This window comes from Taurulus bubalis (genome assembly GCF_910589615.1).
Source record: "Taurulus bubalis genome assembly, chromosome: 19".
In the NCBI taxonomy this organism is placed as follows: domain Eukaryota; kingdom Metazoa; phylum Chordata; class Actinopteri; order Perciformes; family Cottidae; genus Taurulus; species Taurulus bubalis.
This window is the reverse complement of record NC_136607.1, coordinates 7,576,786-7,600,478: the sequence shown is the minus strand read 5'-3', so window position 1 is coordinate 7,600,478 and position 23,693 is coordinate 7,576,786. Positions and strand designations below refer to the sequence as shown.

Here is a 23,693-nt window from a genome sequence, read left to right as displayed (position 1 = left end):
ATCAGTCAAGTAAAAGATCTTCCCAACCCTCAAAATATTTTGCCTTGAATTAAGAGGAATTTGGAGAATGAACTTGAATGTGTGTCTATCTTTTGACATGGGTGAAAGGAAAGGAAAATATCCAAAACAAAACTAGAACCTGTAAACTGATATTAGGAGCCAGTGCTACTAATTAGTATGCAATCTGTGCTTGTATTTGTTATGCAGTCTTAATTTCATTTCTGTACAATGATCATATAATGTACACGATGAAGTAATAAACAGTAACAGCTGACTCCATTTTTTTTATTCAAACTTGTATTTATTAATGATGACTGTTTGCTTTACATTTACTTGTTCTCATTCTGCACTTGAGAAAGTAGTCCCACACCCGAAGAGACATTTTTATGTCAATGTTTCTTTTCGATCAAGACACAGGATTACAGGCTGATTCTAATTTCTTAATCAGGTCGAGGGAAATAATTAAGGATGTCTAGGATGAGGGGAATAATTAAAAAACGTTATTATATAACAATGATAACTGGCGGCTGGAGGGATTTCTTGTCCAATTGAAAGACTATAAAATAAATGAAACTGTAGGGTTTTGTTACTTTTCGCTCATTGCAGGTTCTTCCGGATGTGTTTCAACAGCTTCTGGGGAACGGTCACATGTCAGGAAGGTTGATTTTATTATCATATCCTTTTCTGTATTTACCTGACAGAACAGAAGGTGGAATGCCACCAACAAAAACATTGATAGTCATAATACAAGGTGTCTGCAGAGACATACATTAGGTAGAAATAAGGGCCCTTAAAAAGTAGGCTATTTGCATATTGATAATGCAGACAACACACAAGTACAAAGATACATATGTACAAACATATATTTATACATATATTTATAATAGTTTTGACATTTTCTTTTGAGGCAGAATAAACTATAACATCTTTAATGACATCCTATGTCATGACGCATATTTTTATCAATATTTTTATTGACATCCTACACACTGCCATTTGTTATGACATACGGTAATATGACATTTGTATGGCGTACTAATTACATTTTTGACTTATCCTATGAAATACTGTATTTCATGATTTTTATGAAACTTCTTGTCATGCTCTTCTTACTTGGTCTGGTATACTGTATTGTGCCATTCGGGATGACATTGTATGGCACACTATGATTATGATTTTTTTTCATGGCATAGTATACTTGTATATTGTATGACTTGCTATTCTGTATAAAAATGTTAAATATATTATGACTTTGATGACTTGATATTCTGAGCCGCTGCTACTATTCATTGACTTTCCTATGTTTCTGTCCAAAAATCATGAACACGATTAAATAATAAACAATACCAGCTGGACATCTTTTTAGTCAAACTTATATTCATACATCATGACAAAACATGTAATTGTTGCAAACGATGGTTGGTAATTGTTAAATGCATGCTTTACTTTAACACTGGACGTGAAAATGAAAACGTGACTGTTCTAGCTCATAGCATGTTCAGGATGTGGTCAACAGCTTCTGGGAAACTGTCACATGTCAGGTGGGGAGCAGGGTTGATTTTGTTCTCATCTCCTTCTCTGTATTTACCTGATGGGAAGAAGTGGAATGTCATCAATAAAAGTAAACAACAATAATAATAAAACAAGGTTTTTAAAGTTTGATAAATCAATGAAGCAACAATAACGGACCTGAACATTTATTAAAAAATATGTACATGTTTATATTTGTCAGAAACAGAGTGTGTGTGTGTATCCGGAACCAGATTGTGTTTCTAGCTCTAGATATTACTCTTACTGATGGGTCAGTCCCTCAATCCCTTCTCTTGTGGTTGGTTGCCACCCCTACCTGAACGATGTTGCATTGATGCAGCGAGTTATCATGAATTTGTGACTAAAGTTAAGATTAGGGAGGGACAGGAAAAGGAAGAACTGGAAGGATAAGTGAAACTGGTGGAGCGAGGAGAATAAACCAGAGGAGGATGTTTTTGTCTTACCGGTTCTGACCAGAATTCCCAACATGCCTGCGTTCTGAGCCCCGCCCACATCATCTCTGGCATCCTGTGGTAAAAACAGCAAAGGGACACCAACATTTAATAAAGTGTGCATGTCACTTTACTCACGTTCACAGGCTGCTGTGGAAATCGTTATATGTTGTTTTCAACAGAAACACCTCAGCAAGTTTTTATTTTATTTGGGATCGAAGTTACAAAAAGAAAGATCTTTTCTAAAGGCCCTTCATATTGTTATCAAATAGTAAAAAATGTGATATTTCTAAATAAATTCACTCAAGTTTGATTCACTCTATGTGCTCTTGTGTATATACATGTGCCACTCCAGCCTATACAAGTTTTTCCACTAAATGTAAATACAAATGTACTAATTCATTTGATGTTACTGAATCAAAATTGACAATATACTTACATCGCCTATCATGACAGCTTCATCGGGGCTACATCCCAAATCAGACAGAGCCTGTTTAAAGGCAAGAACGAAACGAAAATGAGAAGAGAGGCCTCATTAATAGTTGAATAACGTTTTCATAACCATGAAATCAATTCAGACAATACCTGAAAAAAAACATAAGAAATCTGTCTTACAGTTGGTCAAAAATGTATTATAAAAGCATATTATGACGTAAATGTCCATACATTAACAATTTATGATAAAGCGCAAAAGCTTTTTTTCATTTTTTTATAACTTGAGTCAAAATATGAGTTTCTAACCTGAGTGAAAAAAGCCTTTTCCGGCTTCCCCACCACAGTAGCTTTACAGTCTGCGGCGTACTCAAGTCCCGTCACAAAGGGCCCGGGGCCAAGGGCCAAACCATCCTTCTGTTTGTAGTACCGAGCCTTATGGATGGCAATGAGAGGAGCGCCATCCAGAATCATTCTGGGGAGAAATACACATGATTAGCACGCTTCAACGTACTGATAAAGATAATGAGCAGGAAACAGACGGGAAGTAACTACAACGTTTAGATGGCATTTTCAGTTACTAACTGTGGACAATGCAATTCCCACTGGTCAAAAAGGAAGGTCAGTAAAACCTGATAGCTGATTTAGATCCAATTTTCTGAGGAAATAACGCACAGTAAGAGAAATCTAAAAGGGCAAATAGATGTTTTTATTTTTTCATGGCGGCGAGAAAAAACTAGGCCATTAAATAATCTGACCCGAAGTGATCTGCCAGCAAAGCTCTCAATAACTCAAATATGCCGCGGTTCACTGAAGCGTGTGTTTTCTGAATAGGTTGACCACCTGAAAGCCTTGTTGAGTGTTTGGTAGTTGAAGTGATCTGGAGCGAGTCCGACCACGACGGCGTTTGGCTCTGAGGTTTCAATACCTGGAAACGTTTACAGACACATATACAGTAGGATTAGTAAATCAGTAATAATCTTGATATGATTATTTAATTTAGCAAGTGTGGAAAGGGTTGAGGACGGGAGAGGTCAGGAGGTCAAGATCAGTTCCGACAGCAGTGGACCACTCTTTGGTTTGTGGCTCTCAAAACAATGTGATGGCTACAGGTAGAACATATTCACCGTTTGGGTTCAGGTAACATTAACAAACCATCTTCAGAAAGGTGGTCAAGATAAAGAGAAAATGAAAAGGTTTTTGCTTGACAGCAGCAATATGAAGAGTAACAATAATGGTGGACTATATCAATAATTGTCGGCGCCAAATTCAGAAAATGGTGAACTGTATCTTTGTTGCTCTGTTAGATATTCAGTGTATTAACTTATTTGGGCTCATTGTACAGAACACTTTAATTGTTGTCAAATGTAATGTTTATCATTTAAACTTTGTTGGATCTCTGTACACTTTGTTTAACTGCAACCCAGAGCATCTTTCATTTTGGTTGTTGAAACAAAATGTTAATGGAAAAAAAAGAATCTAAAGGAAACACACATATACTCTCACTCAAACACACACACACACACACACACACCTGTGAAGTCTTCCAGTGCGCTGTCCTCCACCAGCAGCAGCGGCCTGTGTTGCTTCTGCTCTAACAAACTCCTCGCTGCACTCAGCGAAGTGAAGATCTCCTTTTCCTGGAGTCAGGAGCAGACGCATCACTCCATGAATCGCCTCGTGTGAATTTCAATCTTTAACATCGCAGTAAACATGATTCAAACATGGCTTTGGACGTTTTACCTGGATGTCAAAGTTCAGACGGTGTAGTCGATCCAGTAAGTTCCTCTTACTTTCCTTTGTCGTGTTGGTCACAAACTTCACGGCTACAGACGCCTGCCGCAACCTGACAGCAACGAAACGCAAAAGATGGATCTGTAATAACGAAATATAATTATGCAGCCATCCTAGAAGATTGGTTTTCTTCATGCGGCCTCTTGATCCTCGGTTTCCCTCGGTTTGGGAGCCGTTTCCTTTCCTACCTGTTGAGGGCGTCCTGCGCCCCAGGCACCGCTGTGTCTTCTACATGGAGAGTTCCACTCAGGTCGATGAGCACAGCCTTCAGAGCCCGTCTGCCTGCCATGTCGGGGACCTGCAGAGGAGGTCGTGGTGAACTGATTAGAGGTCATTCGAAAATGTTTTGGAGATTGTGGAGATGCAGTCGGGTGTGATGCGTCCTGCTCTGAACCCTCATTTCTTCTGACACTCGTAAAAACAAATGTACACTTACAATCCGCAGCTTTTCCAGATTGTGCTGCACTCTTCATATAAACCCAGTCATATGGAACTATTAACAATCATAATAATAATAATCCTCCCTCTCATTTGTAATTTTACTTTCACTTACTTTGAATGAACAGCCGCCAATACACTGTTAGATAAGAGCTGCTTGGAGTGCAGCCTCTGATCAGGATTGACTGAACTGCTAAATATGACCAAGGTCCACTGTAAATGGAGCTTTACTCAGTTTAAAAAAGCTTATTCTTTCATAATAATGTATTATTTTAGAGCTTTTACATTAATAATCATAATTCACATAGGTAGAGGCAGACTAAATCAGATTACTGCGTTGTTCAAACCTATATTGGCCAAAATGAGAGGATTATTGACCGGTTTGTCCCCAGAATTGACGGCTTCCTGCCTCGAGATTTGGGATTGTATTTTATTACTATTTCACTGTGATCCCCCATTATTTAGACATGCTTGGATTTCTGTCATGTAGTTATCAATGCAAGGGTACAATTAATGCTCTTATTGCCCAACCAGAACAGCTTAAACACACACACACACACACACACACACACACACACACACACACACACACACACACACACACACACACACACACACACACACTTTTTAACAACAAAGTGATAGGATTCTGGTTACTAAATTTAACGAGCAGGAAATGAACAGCAGCGTTCACTTCAGATCATATTATCACTCTTAAAATAAATGAAACCAGTTTGGATCAAATACTGTCTGTGGGTGAACCGTGTTGAGCTGCAACAGTGACCCGTCTCACTTTCTGTCACTTTCACATCTCCATGTTGTTTAGAATCATTCTAACAAGGTTTTATGAGCTGAAATGGAAGTTCAGATTCTGCAGAAAACAAAGCTTGTGTTATTTTGTGATGATGATTTGTATAATTCTAGAAATTCAAAAACTATTTTGAGAGATTATTCATAATATTAAATTCTTATTTATATAAATTAATAATTTAGTAAATACCAGCCGCTCTTGGCCAAATAACACAGAAGTAGTCGGCACAGCCTTTCAAAAGACGTCTAATAGATGATGTAAATGGTTCAAATGACTGTAAAGCTGTTATGATGAGGCTGTTATTACAACTGACACTGTTAATAGTGAGCAAGACTATCAATGGTTGCTGCTTGACAGCTGCAAAAACGAGTCCAATCACCAACATATTATTATCAACACGGAGAAAAGACTCTGCAGATTGCGATGATGTCATTTGTATTTTTGTGGAGTTAAAAATGTAACAACTGTGTTCGTCCCTGGAGATGCTGCTTCAGGCCTAGACTGCTGGGGAAATCTTCAGATACACTGAGCTTCTTTCTCCTCCTCGCTCTCTCCTTATATGAGTTCATGTCCCATCAATGCACATCACTAACTCTTCTTCTTCCCTAGAGTCTCTGAGCTTTCTTGCCTCACAGGTTTCAGGTCGTGTCTATATCTGGACTCTGGTCCTGCCCGACACCTTTGAACACCACTACAAGCACATCATAAAAAACGCCTTCCCTAATCTTGAAAACATCGCCGTCTACACCCCTCCCTCTCCTCTTCGGCCGCTGAAACACTCATCAACGCCTTCATCACTTCTCGACTGGACCACTGCAACAGAATCATGTACGGCACATCACCAAAACCATCAACCAACTACAATACATCCAGAAATCAGCTGTCCATCTCCTCTGCCACTCCCGCACCAGAGATCACATGACCCCAGTCCTCCAAAACCTCCACTGGCTCCCCATACAGCAAAGAATCCAGTTCAAGATTCTCGTCCTCATGACCTAGAAACGCCCTTCACGACCTCGCCCCGTTCACACCTCTCTGCGACCTCAGATCTGCAGACGCCAACCTCCATGTTTTCCTCTTATCCATTTATATTTAGCTAAAGTTTAAATATTGAAATAAAAAAATTACGGTTTACTTTTGTTTCAATAAAGTCATACGAGTCATATAGAGCATGTTTGCGGAATTTTCTAGTTTTTCTAGTTCTTTTGTTTTGTGATACTGGTCACTGTCGGCCGAGCCCCTTAAACTAATTACAGAAAATATTAGGCTCGTTCGTTAGAGCTGCGCCTCGCCTGGAATCCAGACGAGAGCAGGCGGCCGCAGCAGGAGGCGTTGACAAAAAACTGCGATCAAGTCGGACAGTTTTCAGCTGCCTTCAAAGTAGACACAGGAAGTCACAGAAAAAATGACTTCCTGTTAGTTCCGAACTTTTGTCTACTTGTAGTTTAAAGATCATGTTTGGATTTATTCATATGTTTGTACATATATATTTATGTAGAAATGTGTGTGTAGCTGCATCCTTTGGTCTTTTTATGTCTGCCTGTGAAATACATAACTAGTAGTTTTGATGTGTGTTGTATAAATACGATTTTGTATTAACAACCACACAAGAAATGTGTTTAGATCAAACATGAGACAAATAGTCAATAATCCAGCGTTAAGTATTCCAACTACACATAAAATAAGGATTTTCTACAACACATGGTGTTTGCTGTCAGATCTAAGAGCCAATCAGCTCTCTGATGTGGCGACAGCCAGGCGTTTCCCATCATGCACTGGGCCACGCAGTCGTTGGAAAGCAACTGCGACTCTGAAATCGATGACGACTTGATCTCGTGAGAGTATCGTTGACCACGTGTGCATGACGTCAGAGCAAGTCGGGACCAAGTCGGACACAAATCTAACCGGCATGCATTGCGCGCCGATCGCCGCCGATCGCTTCTGCGCAGAACTGGCTCATCTCGAACGAGCCTATTAACATAGCAAACACGTGTCAAACTGTGCTCCTAGCAACGTTACGTCATAGATAAAACAGCTGCTGGACAAACAGTCTTCGTTGTCGACATCACTGGTAAATGCAAATGTAGTCAAAGCTGAAGTGGCACTCATTTAGCTGGGGACGGGAAACGTTTCATTCTCACATACTGAGCAACATGTCGCAGTTTTTTGTTGCACGAAAGGCACAACAAGTGATTGGAGTTTACGATGTTTTGGAAAGTCAGCAAACTACACAGCTAACCTTTAGCGACTGCAGCTCCTACTTCCTGTTGACGTTTTCTTCTTCGCTGGTGTTTTAAAGCGTCTCGCCACCGGAAGGTCTATATTGAGCTCGGTGCTGCTCTACAGCGGCTTCTACTCTCTATTCCTGTATCTTTTCTGTTTTTAGTTTTTATTGATTTTTTTTTCTCTCAATAATATCTCTTTTTTTTACATCACTCTCTATTGATATTACTATTTTTTTTCTGTTTCCAATTTCTATGGTAAAATCAGATAATAATAATAATAAGAGGGAAATCCATAACAACTTAATCACTCATTATGAAAAATAAAAAAACATATGTGCCCCATTCCGCTAACAGCCAACAGATGTATCGTATTAGTGGGTCTTTTAGGGCATTCAGAGAGATTTAACATGAGGGGGAGGTATTATCAGAACGATAAAAAACCTTATCTCTGCCCGATGCCAGACAGCACTGATCAAATCCTCTTTCACCTCCAGTGATAAACACTGTTTCCTAATGTTGTTGTTTTAGTTTTCAGTTTTTGGTTTTCACAAACATATTTTTCAACTGATCAACTGTGTAAACATAACACATGAAAACTAATCTCACACTATGATTGTCTTTGTTCAGACAATATCTAAATAAGTACCATCTTTTAAATCATCAACATACTTGCTTTTATGGTATGTTTTCTCTCTGATTCCTTTTTTCTTTGTTAACCTCTTTTATTGCTTTAGTTTCTCTCTTTTGGTGCTTTCATCAACCCTTGTATTTTTGGGAATAAACCTGTGACTTTGTTACAGAAAACTAAAAAGGACATGCCTCTATCTTTGTCTCCCTTCTACAATGATGTGTTAGTCTATGACATCAAAATGCATTGAACATTTTGATTGACCTTTTATTTCAATATTTTCTTTAATTTCAAGTAGAATCTGATGGACAGAAATCAGAGTGTATAGTCTCAAACCATTAGGCTTGTTTTATTATTCTAAGTATATAAATGTATTCCATAATACCTACTCAATTATTTAAAATAGAATAATGTAGAACTTTCAAATGTTGAGTTTGTCTTATTGGAATTCACCTCATTAAACTTAAAAAATCCAAAAAATGAAAATTAGTGCACCTTTAAATCCCTTAAAAACTCCACATTCAGTCACAAAACAAGTTTCCTCAAGTAGCCAGAAACCCAAACACCAGACATCCTGACCTGTGATGTGCAGATACATATTCATGTATGATCGCTTACAGATTTTACTGTGAGCCCACAGCTAAACTCGGACTAATCACAGATCAAAGTGGCTTTACAAAGCAAATCTCCCTGATGAGCATATGCTTCTAATTCCAGCAGATCTCCTTTACTCCCTCTCCCATGTATTTAGATTCAAAACTGCAGTATTGTTTATGAACATATTTGTGGTGATAAGTGAGGGGTGGAAATTGTGATAATTCACAACATATGGAGATTATTTAGGAAGTGGAGCAGTGATAGATCGACAAGCATCGAGTCGAGAGAAATACGTCAATATTTACTCAGAGCAGAGGTTCAGTAAAACAGTATAGTTTTGCTCAAGTGGAAGTAAAAGTACTGCTAAAATGCATTACCACATCAGTAAGAAGGGGGTTATTTGTGATGTACTTTAGCTTAAGTGACTCTTATATTAAAAAGGCAACATAAAAATGTTTCATTAAATTGATTCATATCAAAGACAACAAATGACGTGTACAATAAATATGCATCATTTAGAGCTGTTTTTTGGTTATGTAGCTTCAAATCTAGATGAAACACATCCAGCCAAAGTCTTACAGATGGATAAATAAACAGGAAGCGATAAGTGAGGATGAGAATCGGATTGTGGATTTCCCTCACTGCGACTGATCAGATAACAGTCACAATGCCTCTTCTCCATCTAGATGTCCCGGTTACGTTCTTTAGGCACAGAGAGGAACACGTTTTACAGCAGTCTCTTTGACAGAATGTCAAGTGTCAACAAATCCTGAAACTCAAAGTCTATCCGCTCCTTTATGTGTTGAATGTGTATACGCCTTAAAGTAATGTTCAACTAACCAGGCTTAAAGTGAATAATGTTAGCAGTTCAGCTGTTTTTGTTCCATAAGACTATTGGCCATCCAACTGCATTGTTGTGTGAAGTCAAATGTAATTTCCCTGTAGTGGCAGCAATGTTATTTCTAAATAAATCCTTTTACATCTTGGGACACACAAAAAGAACACACAATAACACTGTAGCGTAAAATACAAATATATTTTATTGCTGTATTTGACAGGGACGGTGCACATTAATAACACATTCCTGTAAAGGCGCCAGTCAGCCAAGAGGCTATTTTTCATCTGTAGTCCCCGACTAATTTGAGCAGTCTGTGTGTAAACCCAGCCAAATTTCTAAATTAGAAAATTGTAAAAAGACAGCTATAGCTCTGGATAGCAATACAATAGCACGTAATAAATATTTACCGAATATCCAGCCCTACTGCTGACAACACTCCCTCGATGACGTTTCTCATTTGTAACGGCACGGTAAAACATATAACACATATCATCAAATCCTTGTGTCGATGGTCTCACGATCAATTTGTCCTTTAGTGTCCCACTGACGAGCAGGTTAAGTTAGGTTTAGTCATCGCGTTAAGTCCACACCAGACATATCTTAAACAGGCTGACAGGTCGGTTCTTTTCTTTGGATGAAAACACCTGCAGGTTGACTTAAGTTTTCCTTTTTCCAAGGAAGCCCTGAATGTCTCCACCCTGCTGATGACTGGAAAAGGTCTCTGAATGACAGATATGTCTCTGTGTGCATTGGAGTGTGAGTGTGTGTGTGTGTGTGTGTGTGTGTATCGGAGTGTATGGGTGTGTGTGTGTCTGTTCCTTGGCACATGTCTGGTCATCTGGCTTCATCTTTGGGGTGACGCTGTCAGCCAAACAGTAACAGCAGGACGATGCAGACCGAATTCACCAATATCAATGGCACTGTGAGAAAAAGAAGAAAAGAAGAGAGAAAAAAGAAAACAGTGAGCACATTGCAAAATCCTAAAACCTTTTAATACTAGTGCTGGCTATTATACTTAAATTATTGAAACCTTTGGTAAGTTTAATTATTATATGAGTAGGCATTTCCTTATTCAAACCAATAGTTCTTTGGTTTATATCGTCAAATAGAAAACGCTTGACCTACTGTGAGCAATCATAACAAGTGTATGGTTATGTTATATGTATCAAACAGTCAGATATCCATTGCAATCAGTGTCTAAAACTGAACTAAACATGACATTCACTCAGCAAATCCTGTAGTCGTAGAAGATGTAATGCTCAAGGATTAGTTTGCCTACCTCTCATCACGGTCCGGACCGAGCGGATGAGGGTGAGAATCTGGGCTTTGACTCCTGGATCGTCCCCAAAACCTCCAACTCCCTGGTCCACACCAAAGCCGACTGGAGACGGAGAGGAAGGAGATCAGAAGGGAGGAGGCGGCGGAGGAAGTAGAAAAAAAGGAAAGAGGGACACGAATACAGAAAGGAGACAGGAAACAGGAGGAAGCTAAATAAATCATCTTTTTCTCCAGTAGTGACTCATGACTCGTGAACTCAATACTAATTGAACGGACCACAATTTCCTCCCTAGAAATATCAACATGAGTCCATTCAATGCTAATAGTTTCGCCGTTATACAGCTAGCTAGCTGCTCTTCGTTACGCGGTACGCGTCGTTATTTCAGCACAACGCCTGATGGAGGTTGTTCACAGGAGGGCAGAGCACTTACACTTGCTGAGGAACCTCTCCTCGTGCAGCACAGCGACCGCGTTGAGACACAGAATCGCCGTCTGGATGAGAGAGTAAAGTGTAAACGCCATGTTGGCAACTTCTTCGTCCCACCACTCCCACAGATGCAGCTGCCGTAAACGGGCCGCGAAGGTCGTGCAGTAAAAGGACGGATCCCTACGTGAAGAACTGTGCGCTTAATTTAAGAAAGTGGTCTCGTGCATGCGCTCTGCGTCTCATGGACTAAAACAAATGAAGGGTTTTAATCTTCATTTATTTAAAAAACATTATATATAAATATATATATATATATTGAGATATTTAAAAAAAATTTGACTATTGACTATTAAGCCATAATAAACAAATATAATAACCAAAAAAATATGATGTTGCGGTCATGTCTAAATACATATATTAATACACATTACTATATTTATATTATTATAACATTTTCACCTGTCTGTTGCTGTGATGTCTGTATGTCCATGTGTATTTTACCAATCCATGTGTTTTAATAGCTGTTAGTATAATGTGTCTTAATTTGGGAGGAGGTCCACCCTGTAAACCGATGACTTATGTGCATAAAGCTAAAAAGGATTTAATTTCCATAAACAGCAAAACCACATGCTGGTTGTTGTATAGACTTTTAATTTACACATAAATAGTAGAGAAACTACAAGAACATATTTAAATACATCTGCATTAACCGTTTATAATGATACCATTTCTCTCAGTAAATGACAGCTTTATCCATTCATTCATTGCATTCTATAAACAAGGTGGGCGAGTTCTCATTTCAATTATATTTGACATACACTTGACTGCACCATCATCATCATCATCGTCGTCACCATCACCCATTATCATCGTCAACAACATGTTGCTTTCTATTTCTTTTGACAATATAATAAATAATATTTTCACAATCAGGGTCTTAAGCCCCGATACTCAAATAAATAAACAAACAAACAAACAAACACATATAGATAGACCGCCTGTGATGTTCAGCATTCTCACTATGACATTGTATACAGTCAGGTGAAATCATTTACAAGTAGATATACAACACTAACAAACTTCAGTCTTTTGCTCCGTGGAACCAGAGACTCATTTGGAGAGCAAACAAGTACACAGAATTGGCTTTTACTAGTCCATTCGCCATCTGAAGACATCCCACATATTTAGCTGACGGTGGCAATATCACCTTCACCTGCGTGGGTGGAGGCGAAGCATGTGCGATGGAGGATAGAAAGAAGGTAAACGTATCTTAAGGGTGCCTTTGAGCAAAGGATTCTCCTCCTGTCGGAATAAAAGGTGAAAAATAACCAGTGCAGCAACATATGCATTGAACATAATACCGCGTATGTTTTAGGTTTTTTCTACACTCAGAAGTCACTCCCAAATACTAAAACTATTGAACTGTTCTGCCACTTTAAAATTAGTTTTGCCCTTTTTTGTGACACCACCCTGTATAAATACTTAAAACCCAAACCACCTTCATTCATTTTTTCCTTTTTTATTTTGTTCTTCATGGCATATATTCAAGTTGGGTCGTCTAACAGAGTAAACATGGCCGTCGCATCAAGTCACCACACCTACTCTCATGTAATGACTTGACGCTGACCACTGATTTGTGTTCACGTGGAAGTTTGTTTTGGTCAATAAACACAGCTGGACATGATGAGGAGCGTCCCTTTGGGATGCGATGTTGCCAGTATTTAAAGGTCGGTATGCTCGTTTCTCTTCAGGGTCCCCATTTTGGTGAAACAAGGGCAACAACACTAACAACAACAGCGACAATCTCAGCGTGAAGTCTGTCCTCATCCACAGTGTGGCATATGTACAGTTGGGCCAGCAGCAGTCAGAGTCACAGACAACAACGCCCGGTCTTACTGTTTCTGCGACGCTCTCCTCTCGCTCTTCTGTTTTAAAGACCAGACAGGTCGTGGTTGCTTTGGTCCGGGTTTGGTAAAGCTTCGATGAGAAGAGAGGAGGAGTCATTCTGTTTCCCCATATGTCAACAGTTTTGGCCGATTTCAGTTCAGGGAATAAACTGGACCCAGGGGAAAAGGGAAACTTGTCAAAACTGCTGTTTGTACGGGACAGAGTTTAAGTGCAGGGCTGTTAACTGGGGTTGTACTGCGGGGGCCGAAAAAACACTGTTGAAGGAAAACGTTTAAAAAGTACTTATGTTTTATATAATGTCATTTTCCTTTCCGTTATGAGTCTCTCTCCTATATTTCTCAGTCGGTTTTCACGTGAGTGTTAATTTTTTTCTTCTTCTTCTTCTTGGGGAGTTCACGCAAATCCAGACAGCTGCTTGCTCTCACGTGGGAGTTTGTGGGTTCAGGCTGTGAAGACAATAAATGAATGCAAACACAACATGAGTGTGATGTCCTGGTTTAGTGTTTTTAAAAAACTTAACTAAAGTCTGTCACAAAGGGTCCAGAGGACGCTGTTAAACTGTTAAGCTGTGACCTACACTGTAGCCATCAGATGGCTGAAGTTTGCTGGACCAGGATAAGTAATTGTGACGCTAAGTTAAACAACATATAATTGAATGTCAACATTTGCCATTAAATTATCACCGCACGGCAAAGCAAACTAGTTTAATTTGCAGATAGTGTATGTTTATTCCTGGTACGACAACAAACCAAATCCAAGCTAAATATGGTTAACGCTTCCAAAAAACTATTTCAGAGGCAATTAAACTTTGCTGAACTTCCTCTAGATGCTTTTTGTTTTAAATAATTAAACGCTTATATTCTCACCTTGCATCTACCATGTGGATATTTCTCCATTAAAAAAGCTGCATTGTCAAATTAATTAAAAAACACTCACCTTTTAGCTATTTGTTTAGATGGGAGCTGATCTTTTCTTTTCTGATGATGTTTGCGTAGGGAATCTGAAAGCAACAAAAAGTCAGAGACACTAATGTTAGATTTTTTTTTTCTTTATACATACGGTTTATATACGGTACAGTACATGGTCTTCATATGGCCTCGTAAACCTTGAGATTAAACATCCCCAAATAACTGCCACCTACGTAGAAGCCACAACCAAACGCTACAAGCATTTGACTCATATTACTTTGAAATTCACTGCAAAATGGCTTTTTAGTTTTAAAACAGTGTATTATTTGAGGGTTAATAACATTTATTTATTTCAGAAACACATTTCCCTAACAGTAAAAAGAAGCAACTTACTGTAAACAACATAAAGTTTTTATCACACTGATGATGTAAAATAGAAAAATCAAATATTCTTGTTGAGATGTTTAGCTGCGATAATCAATCCAAATTCTCAAACGTGTTGCAGCAACATAAATCTCAAATTTAGCTGGAGTTCATTTGAATGTCTGCGAGAAATGAATGTATCATTACTCTCAGACAGATCCATCTGCTGGTTCTAGACACATTAGTCAATTTAGATTTTTGTATTTTTTTCACGCTCATAAGGCTTGAATGCCTGTTCGGTTGCACAAATGCAGCGTCTGTGTGTGTGTGTGTGTGTGTTTGACATCATGTGCATACGAGCGTGTGTTGGTGCGTGTGTCAGAAAGCAAAGACAAACACTGTCTGTCAGCCTGTCTGCCAGCTGCTCGGGTGATTGATGTGGACGGAAACACTCAGACGACTGCAGAGGAACTTCTCACCCATGAAAGACAAACTCGACGATTGGCTCCGTCGTTTGATGGACAGATAAAGAATAGGAGCACCGTCCACTTCAGTCCCATATTGGTGGCTTTATTTAATCTTCGTTTTATTCCTGTTTTCCTGTCTCATGGCATGGCTTCGTATTTCGTGTTCATGCCTACAGTGTACCGTGGTTGTAGTGTTAATTGGTTTGTTATTGCCACACTTCCTCATGCGTTTTTTTTAAGTTCTTCTTTCCCTCTTCAAATAGTGTAACTATATTTTACTGTGAAGCGCTTTATAATTAGTCTTAATTATATTCCTTGTGAAAATCATTACCGTGATTGTTTTTCGACGCGAGCAGTGAGGCTTTTTTATATTCATGTATCTATAAAAGGGGTTTTTCATTTGTCGTTTAAAGGCGGAACAACGATATTTATTTTCCATCAGTGTTCAGCGCTGATTGTATCATTAGTAATCTTACCATCTGTAACTGTTGAACCATCTCTTCTCTGTAGGCGAGCTCTCGTTTCATCTGGTCTTGGAAATTATCTGAAATTAGCGTAAGTAGTTGAGTAACTGATAAAGTACAGTTATTATAATATAGCTGGTGAAGGATGAAGGAGACGTAGAAAAAGCAGGGGGAACAGAGGAAGGTAGGAGAGGAGGGGGGAAGAGGGGAGAAAATGTAAGAGAACTTTCAGAAAGATGGCGAAGGAGAAGGTGCCCTTCGGAGAATGAAAAAGGAATGCCAGTAGAGTGAGAAAAAAAAGTGACTTACGGAAGACAGGAAATGGTGAGGTGCCCTTCAGAGCGTGAAACTCTTGCTCCAGTCTCCTCCTGAAGTCGATCTGCTCAAGCAGAACCTTCTGGAGCTCCTCTGAAGGAGCAGGAAGGAGGAGAAATGAAAATACGAGGCAGAGAAAGAGAAAAGGGGTCGGTTTGTTAGAAATGCAGTATGCATACATCTGTATAGCCAATCCATCTGAGAGGAGTGGGGATTTTTTTTTAATCTACAAACTGTGTGATTCAAATTGAAAATATTTACCTTTCTCCATGTTTTCGACGTCCTTCTTTAGCGGCACAGGAGAGGCAGCACCTTGGCTTCGATCGCCTGAAAACATAGAGAGACTTCTTTTTAGATTTTTTTTTTTTTTTTTTTAGGATGTGCCAATCCTAAAGTTAGACATAGTTACAGTGTATCCGTTACTCAGTTGTTGTTCCATCCTATTCTTACACAACATCAGACAGTATATTTAATATGCAACACATATGTGAGTCACATAATCATAATCTCGTCATGGACCGATTTCCCATCGGTCCTGGCGGATCGTTACTTAGTTTTTTGCATCAACAGTAACCTGCATCCCTCATCCTCAGCGGCAGCGCGCTGCAATTCACTCTTTGGCCACCAGATGTCGATGCAAGTCTGTAGTAACAGTTTGACGGCACTGTAGCTGGAGGCCTTCACTGCACTCACTCCCTGACAGGCTCAATCTCTTCATGCTGTCAGACCATATTGCTCTCTATTAGGAAAACAAACGAACACACTACTCGCTTTCAGAAATTAGAGTCAATCGATGTTGCAGCCTGTCGAACTGAAGTGGAGGTCTGTGCTGAAAAGTAGAAGCTTAAAAGGCCACTATACCAATTTGCTTAAAATGTTTTGCAAGCTTGCAGGTTACCGCGCTCTCAAACGTTTGCATTATAATGTCAACACTATCATTTGCTGGCTGGTGAATTGTTTTGATCAATACAATACAGTAGATATGAAAACTGCATGGAGATAGAACGACTGTAAATCAATGTAAATCAGTATTATTATAGTCATGTAGTTTCACTACACGTCTGTGTACATTTTTGAAAGCTTTTTTTTTTACTCCTGGAGGCAATCTACTTGTTGCTTTAAAACTCCACCGTCTTCCATCCGCTTTGCTTTTAACAAACATCTTCATCGCATGCTGTTTTAAAATTCAGCAGTTCTCAAAGTTTCCATTTGGTTCTGCATGTGCATGTATGTGTTTGCGCTAACGTCTGAATCGTGACAATGAGGCATTGTGCGCCTTAAATGAAGCGATCCAGCAAACTCGATGTGTATATTCTCCTCCAGTCATTTCACATCCCGGCTCCTTAAGCCTCCCCAATGCTTCTCTCTCTCATTTAGAGAGAGAGAGCTCTCCTCTCCTCACTCCTCCTCTCCTTTCCTCTCCTCTCTCTGTCTCATTTGACAAGCAAATTTGCAGACAGTGCCCGAGGATAACAACCTCGTTTGACAGTCAATTAACCGTGAATAGTCAAAGCCAAGGCGGTTTGCATTACATAAATGGAAAATTAGATTATTTTTTCTCCCTAGAAACAGAGGGAGAGTTTAAAGACAGTGAAAGTGGGGGGTGGTGGGACTCAGAGGAATCAGGCCTTCTAATCACGTAGAGCTTCCCACCGCCCAGGGAGACGTTTGGCAATCAGGGGAAAGGTGGTCTCATTTAATTTGTTTCGTGTAATTTTTCGAAATACATTATACATTATGCGCAGGGATCATTACGGTGTGTGTGTGTAGGGGTTGAGGGAGTGTGTGTGTGGGGGGGGGGGGGGGGGGGTAGATATAAATGTTGGCACAGATGTCATAAAGCACTTTTAATGTCTTCCTGACAGATATAAAAAGGCAATAAGCTGTGATCTTTTTCAAACGGGAAAGGGGTTTTTGCGCTGAGGAGGGGGAAAAAAAAGGCAATTATGTCGGCGGGGATATGGGTCTAGGATGGAGATTGCCAGCGTGGCTGCTTATCTCTGAGCTGATGTTTTCTTGTTGAACTATAACGGCCCCCCTAAGAGAAACAGCCCCGGCGACAGCGCCGCTTAAGAGAGCAGCCGTGGCAGAGCGGCGGCAGAATCAGCTTTCCACTGCTATTTCATCTCTGGGTATTTATATGACTCCCTTAACTCACGTCTGAGAGGAGGAGGAGGAGGAGGAGGAGGAGAATCAGGTGGATGAAGCTGAAGACTGAGGAGCTTTCTCTCAAGTATTTAAGTATTCTGAGTCTCATTTGTCTAATAAGAAGAAACGCCATTGACACTAATGTATATTAAGTCATATGTTTTTAATACGCGTTGTTTATTTTATGTATGGACATTTATACACATGCATCTTCATACTTTGTGTGCTGAGGGAGATTGTTGCTTTTGATGCCATTATATTAATGTAATTATATTAATGTATTAATGCAATGTGCATAACAATGTTAAACAATGTGTTTATTGATTGATTTGCCTCTCAATATTGATAATGTTTTATGTCAGACTGCAAATATTTTCTATTCCTGCAATCTAAATATGTTATAAAAAAATTGTACTTCTAATTTGCTAACAACCATTCAGTCACCAGCTGCCTTTGCAATAATTAATTGTGTTTTTATTATTTCCCTGATGTACATTTTCGATCATGATTCCATCTGAAGTTTCATAAAGACGGCAGATTTGCTCTGCGATGTGAGATTCAAATTACACTAGAGTAAAGCCGAATGCCGAAATGAAATTAACCCTGCTCTCCTAATAATTAGACATTTGAGAGTACCTAACATGTCATTTAATTGTTTCACTGTATTTTCTTCATTGATTGCATTGTTGTTGTGACATCTACAGCTGCTCTGCAACCACACACACACACACACACACACACACAAATTCAAGCGAGCATTCGTACCTGAGCTTTCTCTCCAGTAGTCGGGCGCCGACGTCTCACTCTCTGGCACAAAGAAACTATTCTGCTCTTTGTTTTCATCTGAGAGAAAATGACACAGAGAAAGACAGGAAGAGAGTTTCAGTAAGGCCCATTGGTTGAGCTGGTTATCCGGACACATGGAGATAACTAAGTGTGCGCATGGTGTGTGAGTCCTCTGTGTGTGTACGTGGTGCCGTGTGAGCGCACCACCACAAAACACACAAAGACATTTTCTTCGCCGGAAAAAAAAAAAGGGTCGGCGTGGGAGATGAGAGGAGCAAATGAAACGTCACAGGAATATGAGCCTCGCAGGGACACGGAGGCACTATAAAACCACTCACTCAGACACTAAATGAAACAAAGACGCTATAATACAACTGACTCAGACTTCTGATGGAACAGATAGTGTGTAACAGTTTGCTGAAATAGATTGGGTAATGCTATTTGATGAAACAGTGTAAAACTCGTTCAAACACTTGATGAAAGACATTGTAAAACAACTGTTGGGTGAAAGACGTAGTGTCGAGCAACCCATCATGCGAACAGTAGAGCAAGAAAAGTGTTTTTTTTTCATAGATTATAATGTGAAAAAGAAACTGTGTTTTGATTTTGCAAATGATTCACAGTGTATGATTCATTTTAACTTTCGGGATGAAATCATTTTAGAGTTTAAAGATAATGAATTGTATGAACAGTAAAACGTAAAGCAATTATTTTCTAAGAACTATTTTGTCTTTATCTAGTGTGTAATCGTATAGACCTTTTAACCCGTGCATCAAAAATATGAAAAGGCATCGAAACAGAATATGGAAATGTGCTCACCAGAAACGCTGGAGTTGTCTTTGGTTGCGTACACAGGTAGTCCTTCGTCTCTATTTTTGTGAGCCTGAAAACAACATATAGTCGGTTATAATTCCATATACATGCGATGCACCATATAGTTCAATTACAACAGAGCGGAACAACAAGTCCAATAGACATAGTAATATTATTTGATGTGGTTATTGTTTATTACAAGGTGGGCTTTCATTTGTTATTCTATAAACTCCTGCTTTATTTTCTTAATAATCTGGAGTCTAACTCATTACTTGGCAAATGTAATCTCCCCGTTTGGCGCCCTGCTTTTTTTTAAATCAGCGAATGGTAGCATTCATTTGTAATGACGCAATTTGGAATATATTCCTTTTTTTATAATTTTTTACCTCAGCTGTATTTGCAGTATGTTACTCAATGGAGGATTTCGCTCTGTTCACGGTTCAAAATGCTCCTCATAATTCTACCTCCCTCCTCCTTCCTCTCTCTCGGAGGCCTGGTTAATGTGGGAGTCGACAGGTTAAAGATTAGAGTTGCCCTAACAGGCTGGGGTGACAGAGGGAGAACAAACACACCGTGGCCATTAAACAACCCACACCTGGGCCTATTAGCCAGGATCAGAGTGGGGTTACTGTTTCAATTTCTTCAGGGAGAAAACCAGCCTATCAATCTGCTTATGCAGATCACATCACTGCCTGACTGCAGCACCATTTAAATAATAATTAGCTAAAGTGGCCTGGGGGGATATTTACGTTTTTGTAAGCTGGGTCCTCTCGGTGAGGTGGGGTGGAGCTGGAGAGAGGCAGGCTAGCAGTCGGGGAGGCAGGCGGGCTCGAGGACTCCTGCTGCGTGGGGTCCGAGGAGGAGGGAGGGGAGGTGCTGGTGTACACGGCGCCACTCCCTCTCTGCTTCCCCCGCTCCTCTCCGTGACTGTCGCTCAATGCGGGGAGGTACAGGTTGGTTTGAGTCTGTGGCGGCCTGCTTGTGAAGATCCCTTCCTCATCCTCGTCCTCTTGCTTCGACGACTCCACATCCACCTCCCCCTCCTCCTCGCTTTCCGCCCCCTCCACCTCTCCTTCTCCTCCGCTATCACTTCCGTAACTACAGCTGCTGCTGGGCGATAGCCGCTGGTGCCGATCTGACCTGGCGAGCACGACCCCAAAGTCCTCCTCCGTTGTCCCAGCGCCGCTGCCGTGGAGCTTGGCGATGCTCTCGGCATCCTTGATGACAGGTCGGAAGGCCGAGCCGTAGCTCGGCTTCCTGGTTTGGAGGGTCGGGTTGTCAAGGAGTTTGAGCCAGCCCTCCGACGTCACGGGGCGAAGGTCAGGGGCTACTGTTGTACACTCTGGGTCAAACAGCCCGGGTCTGGGCGTTGTAGTCCCGCTGCCGGGGGCCATGGTGGCGCTGACACTATTGCCGTTGCCAGCTACAGCTACGGGCTCGCCGGGGTCTGAGAGATCCAAAAAGGCCTGTCTGAGAGAGGGGTTGTCTGCCAGGGAGGAGAGGGCGTTGGGCTGAGGCTGGAGGTAGGTGGGGACAGGGATTCCTCCTGCTGCCCTCGGTGGCCAAAACATGCAGAAAGGAGGATAAAAGGTGTCTTTGCGGCCAGGCCATAAAAGACCCGACAACCCCGTTGCTTTCTGGCCACCTGAAACATCACTGTCATCTTTTTTCTGCTGGCAGAGGCCGAACGTCGGGAAGGGGTAAGGCGAGGGGAAGAGCGACGTGGGGGGGAACTTCTGCAGCATGCCGAAGCCTTTGCTTGGGACAGGGATGACAGGGTAGCTACGCGGGGCCTTACGGGGCGACAGACTGCCTCCATCCAAATCATCGTCGTCCTCGAAGCGGGCTCTTTTCTGAGCGACCAGGTCAGGTCCCATCATGTGAGGCAGTCCCGAACCTGAGTGACTCTTCATATGACCCATGGAGGAACAATGGGACGAAGAGGGCAGCGCTCTCTTTCGGCTGCCTCCATTGAACATAGCCTTGACGTCTTCCCATGCGAAGGCCATCTCATCCGCCGGTTGTTTGTCAGAGAGTTTGAGGTGTCGTCGCCAGGAGTTGAAGTTGGCAGCGTCGGGCTGGGTGTACTTGGCTTCTGGTGTGCGGTGGGAATGGAAAATGAACTTATTTGGGGAGAAGTACATGTTGCACAAAGAGCACTTGATGCATTTGGCCCTGGAGCTGTTGTAGCGCGCTGGAATGAAGTTACCACGGCAACCCCAGGCGCACTCGTGCGTCACATCGAAGGCGAAGTTGTCGGGCAGTTTGGGCGGCGCGTTCTCTCCCAGGAAGGACTTGCAGAGGCGCTCGGCTTCACGCTTGGTGATCATGCCACAACGGCGGGACGAGATGGGCATGGCACCGGCCCGGCGAAGAATCTCCAACTGAACCGGAGTGCACTGGACACAGGTGATGCCCAGTGCCACGCGGCGGTTATGAATCTCATTGTAACTGTAGTTCTTGAGGAGCGTGTTGGAAATCTGTGCCAGGCAAAGTCTCTCGTTGTGATCAATGACCAGCGATACAATGGGAACGCCGTATAGGATGACCTGGCCGACCTGGTTCGGCTTGAGGGGCGAGGAGGACGGAGGAGGGGAGGATAAGGACGAAGATGAGGAGTGGTGATGGGCAGCTCTGGGTGGTGTCAGGGGTTCCTGCTGGTAGGGGCCTGTTGAGCTCGTCATGATGATGTCATTAGTGCTCGAAAGATGGGTCTTGTCCATACTTGGAGGGAAACTGTTTGTAGAACGACCTGCATAAAAGAAAAGGATGAAAGAAAGATACACACATGTTGATTTTGTTTTACCCTCTAAAAATGGTCTCGTTAAAGTTTACACACACACACACATATCCTGTCTCTCTGTATTACAGATAATATGAAATAGGTAGATAATTACTTATTATGTACACAGTTCTACCACTTAGATGTGACCAGAAATGACATGATTATGTGTGGGATTTGTACAAATTAAAAATAAAAGTGCACATTGAAATACTGAATATTATTGTGAATTAATTGCATTTAAATCAAATGTATCTGTTAACCAATTTATCGACGAATAGCTTTTTCTTTATTGGAAGTGCTTCAACATTACTACAATTTATTATATTATAGATTTGGCATTTAAACTACTTTTACAAAATAATTGTGGCCAGAGAAAAATGATAAACTAAATTGAGGTACACCATTACCATTACCATTTATGTGTGGTGTTTGGCTAGGATCTCTTTTTTCTTTTTCAGATGTAGTTCCTCTACCTTTAAAAAAAATGAAATAAGGAATATCAGAAAATGTATTTATTTTCCCATAAATATAACCTTTGTATTGTTTTTACGGCTTTCCATTCGTAACTCTGAAGTAATGAATGTGTTCTTGTGTGTGTGTCCTCTAGAGTAGTTGGCCATTGAAGGATAACACACTCTTCTAACATAACGGTTACAATAAACGTACAATATTATTCACATTTCAACCCAAACATATTGCCACAAATTAATTTTTAAATTTGACGTATTTAAATATTTGTTATATCTAGAAAAACACTTTAACCTAAATTGTTCATCCTCCAGTATTATTTAAAGGGAAACGAAAAATATTAAGGCAGTTTAGGAGGCAATTTATTGGCAACAATTATTCTACCGTTTTGTTAAACAACTATATCAACCTTCATTTTCCCTTAAAAAAATTGGTAGTGGCACATTAATGTGGTCGCACATTCAGGTGACACACTGGTTAAATACGGCATACAAGTCTTTAAATGTATTAGGATGTATTTCAAGAAGCATTACCACAACAATGGTAACGTGTTTAGTGGAACTTCTCTGTGCTGGGTTACACGAAAATTAATTGTGGAATTTGTTTAACAAACAAACAGTAATGTTTTAAAAATAGAATAAAACTCACAATGTTTTACTTCATAGTAAAAGTCTCCCATGTGCTGAAAATATATAATATTACTTGGAAATGGGATTTAGTATTTTATAAAAATGACACCTTCTGAAATGTATATTTAAAAATGTTGCCTACAGCTCAATTAGATTGAGTATGCTTTATGAATAATAAAAAAGCACAAA

General features: G+C 40.5%; 3 protein-coding genes across 3 annotated transcripts; all 3 read right to left on the bottom strand.

Annotated features, from left to right (window-relative positions):
- Window positions 1-375: 375 nt before the first annotated feature.
- Window positions 376-7,734, bottom strand: hdhd2 (haloacid dehalogenase-like hydrolase domain containing 2). The gene is made up of 9 exons (XM_079234981.1): window positions 7,697-7,734; window positions 4,397-4,506; window positions 4,158-4,260; window positions 3,949-4,054; window positions 3,258-3,342; window positions 2,724-2,889; window positions 2,422-2,472; window positions 1,995-2,058; window positions 376-1,588 (listed from the first exon to the last, which is right to left on the bottom strand). Exons 2-9 carry the CDS (start codon window positions 4,495-4,497, stop codon window positions 1,488-1,490), a joined length of 777 nt encoding a protein of 258 aa, XP_079091107.1. The 5' UTR covers window positions 4,498-4,506; window positions 7,697-7,734; the 3' UTR covers window positions 376-1,487.
- A 2,223-nt stretch (window positions 7,735-9,957) lies between these two features.
- Window positions 9,958-11,562, bottom strand: ier3ip1 (immediate early response 3 interacting protein 1). Its single transcript, XM_079235713.1, has 3 exons — window positions 11,455-11,562; window positions 11,025-11,126; window positions 9,958-10,665 (listed from the first exon to the last, which is right to left on the bottom strand). The coding sequence occupies exons 1-3, from the start codon at window positions 11,543-11,545 to the stop codon at window positions 10,610-10,612; spliced, it is 249 nt and encodes an 82-aa protein (XP_079091839.1). The 5' UTR covers window positions 11,546-11,562; the 3' UTR covers window positions 9,958-10,609.
- A 2,109-nt stretch (window positions 11,563-13,671) lies between these two features.
- skor2 (SKI family transcriptional corepressor 2) lies at window positions 13,672-22,345 on the bottom strand (the record flags this gene model as incomplete). Its single annotated transcript, XM_079235447.1, has 8 exons — window positions 13,672-13,804; window positions 14,295-14,358; window positions 15,573-15,640; window positions 15,870-15,968; window positions 16,137-16,202; window positions 18,789-18,866; window positions 19,629-19,692; window positions 20,372-22,345. 7 exons carry the CDS (start codon window positions 22,343-22,345, stop codon window positions 14,302-14,304), a joined length of 2,406 nt encoding a protein of 801 aa, XP_079091573.1. The 3' UTR covers window positions 13,672-13,804; window positions 14,295-14,301.
- Window positions 22,346-23,693: the final 1,348 nt, after the last annotated feature.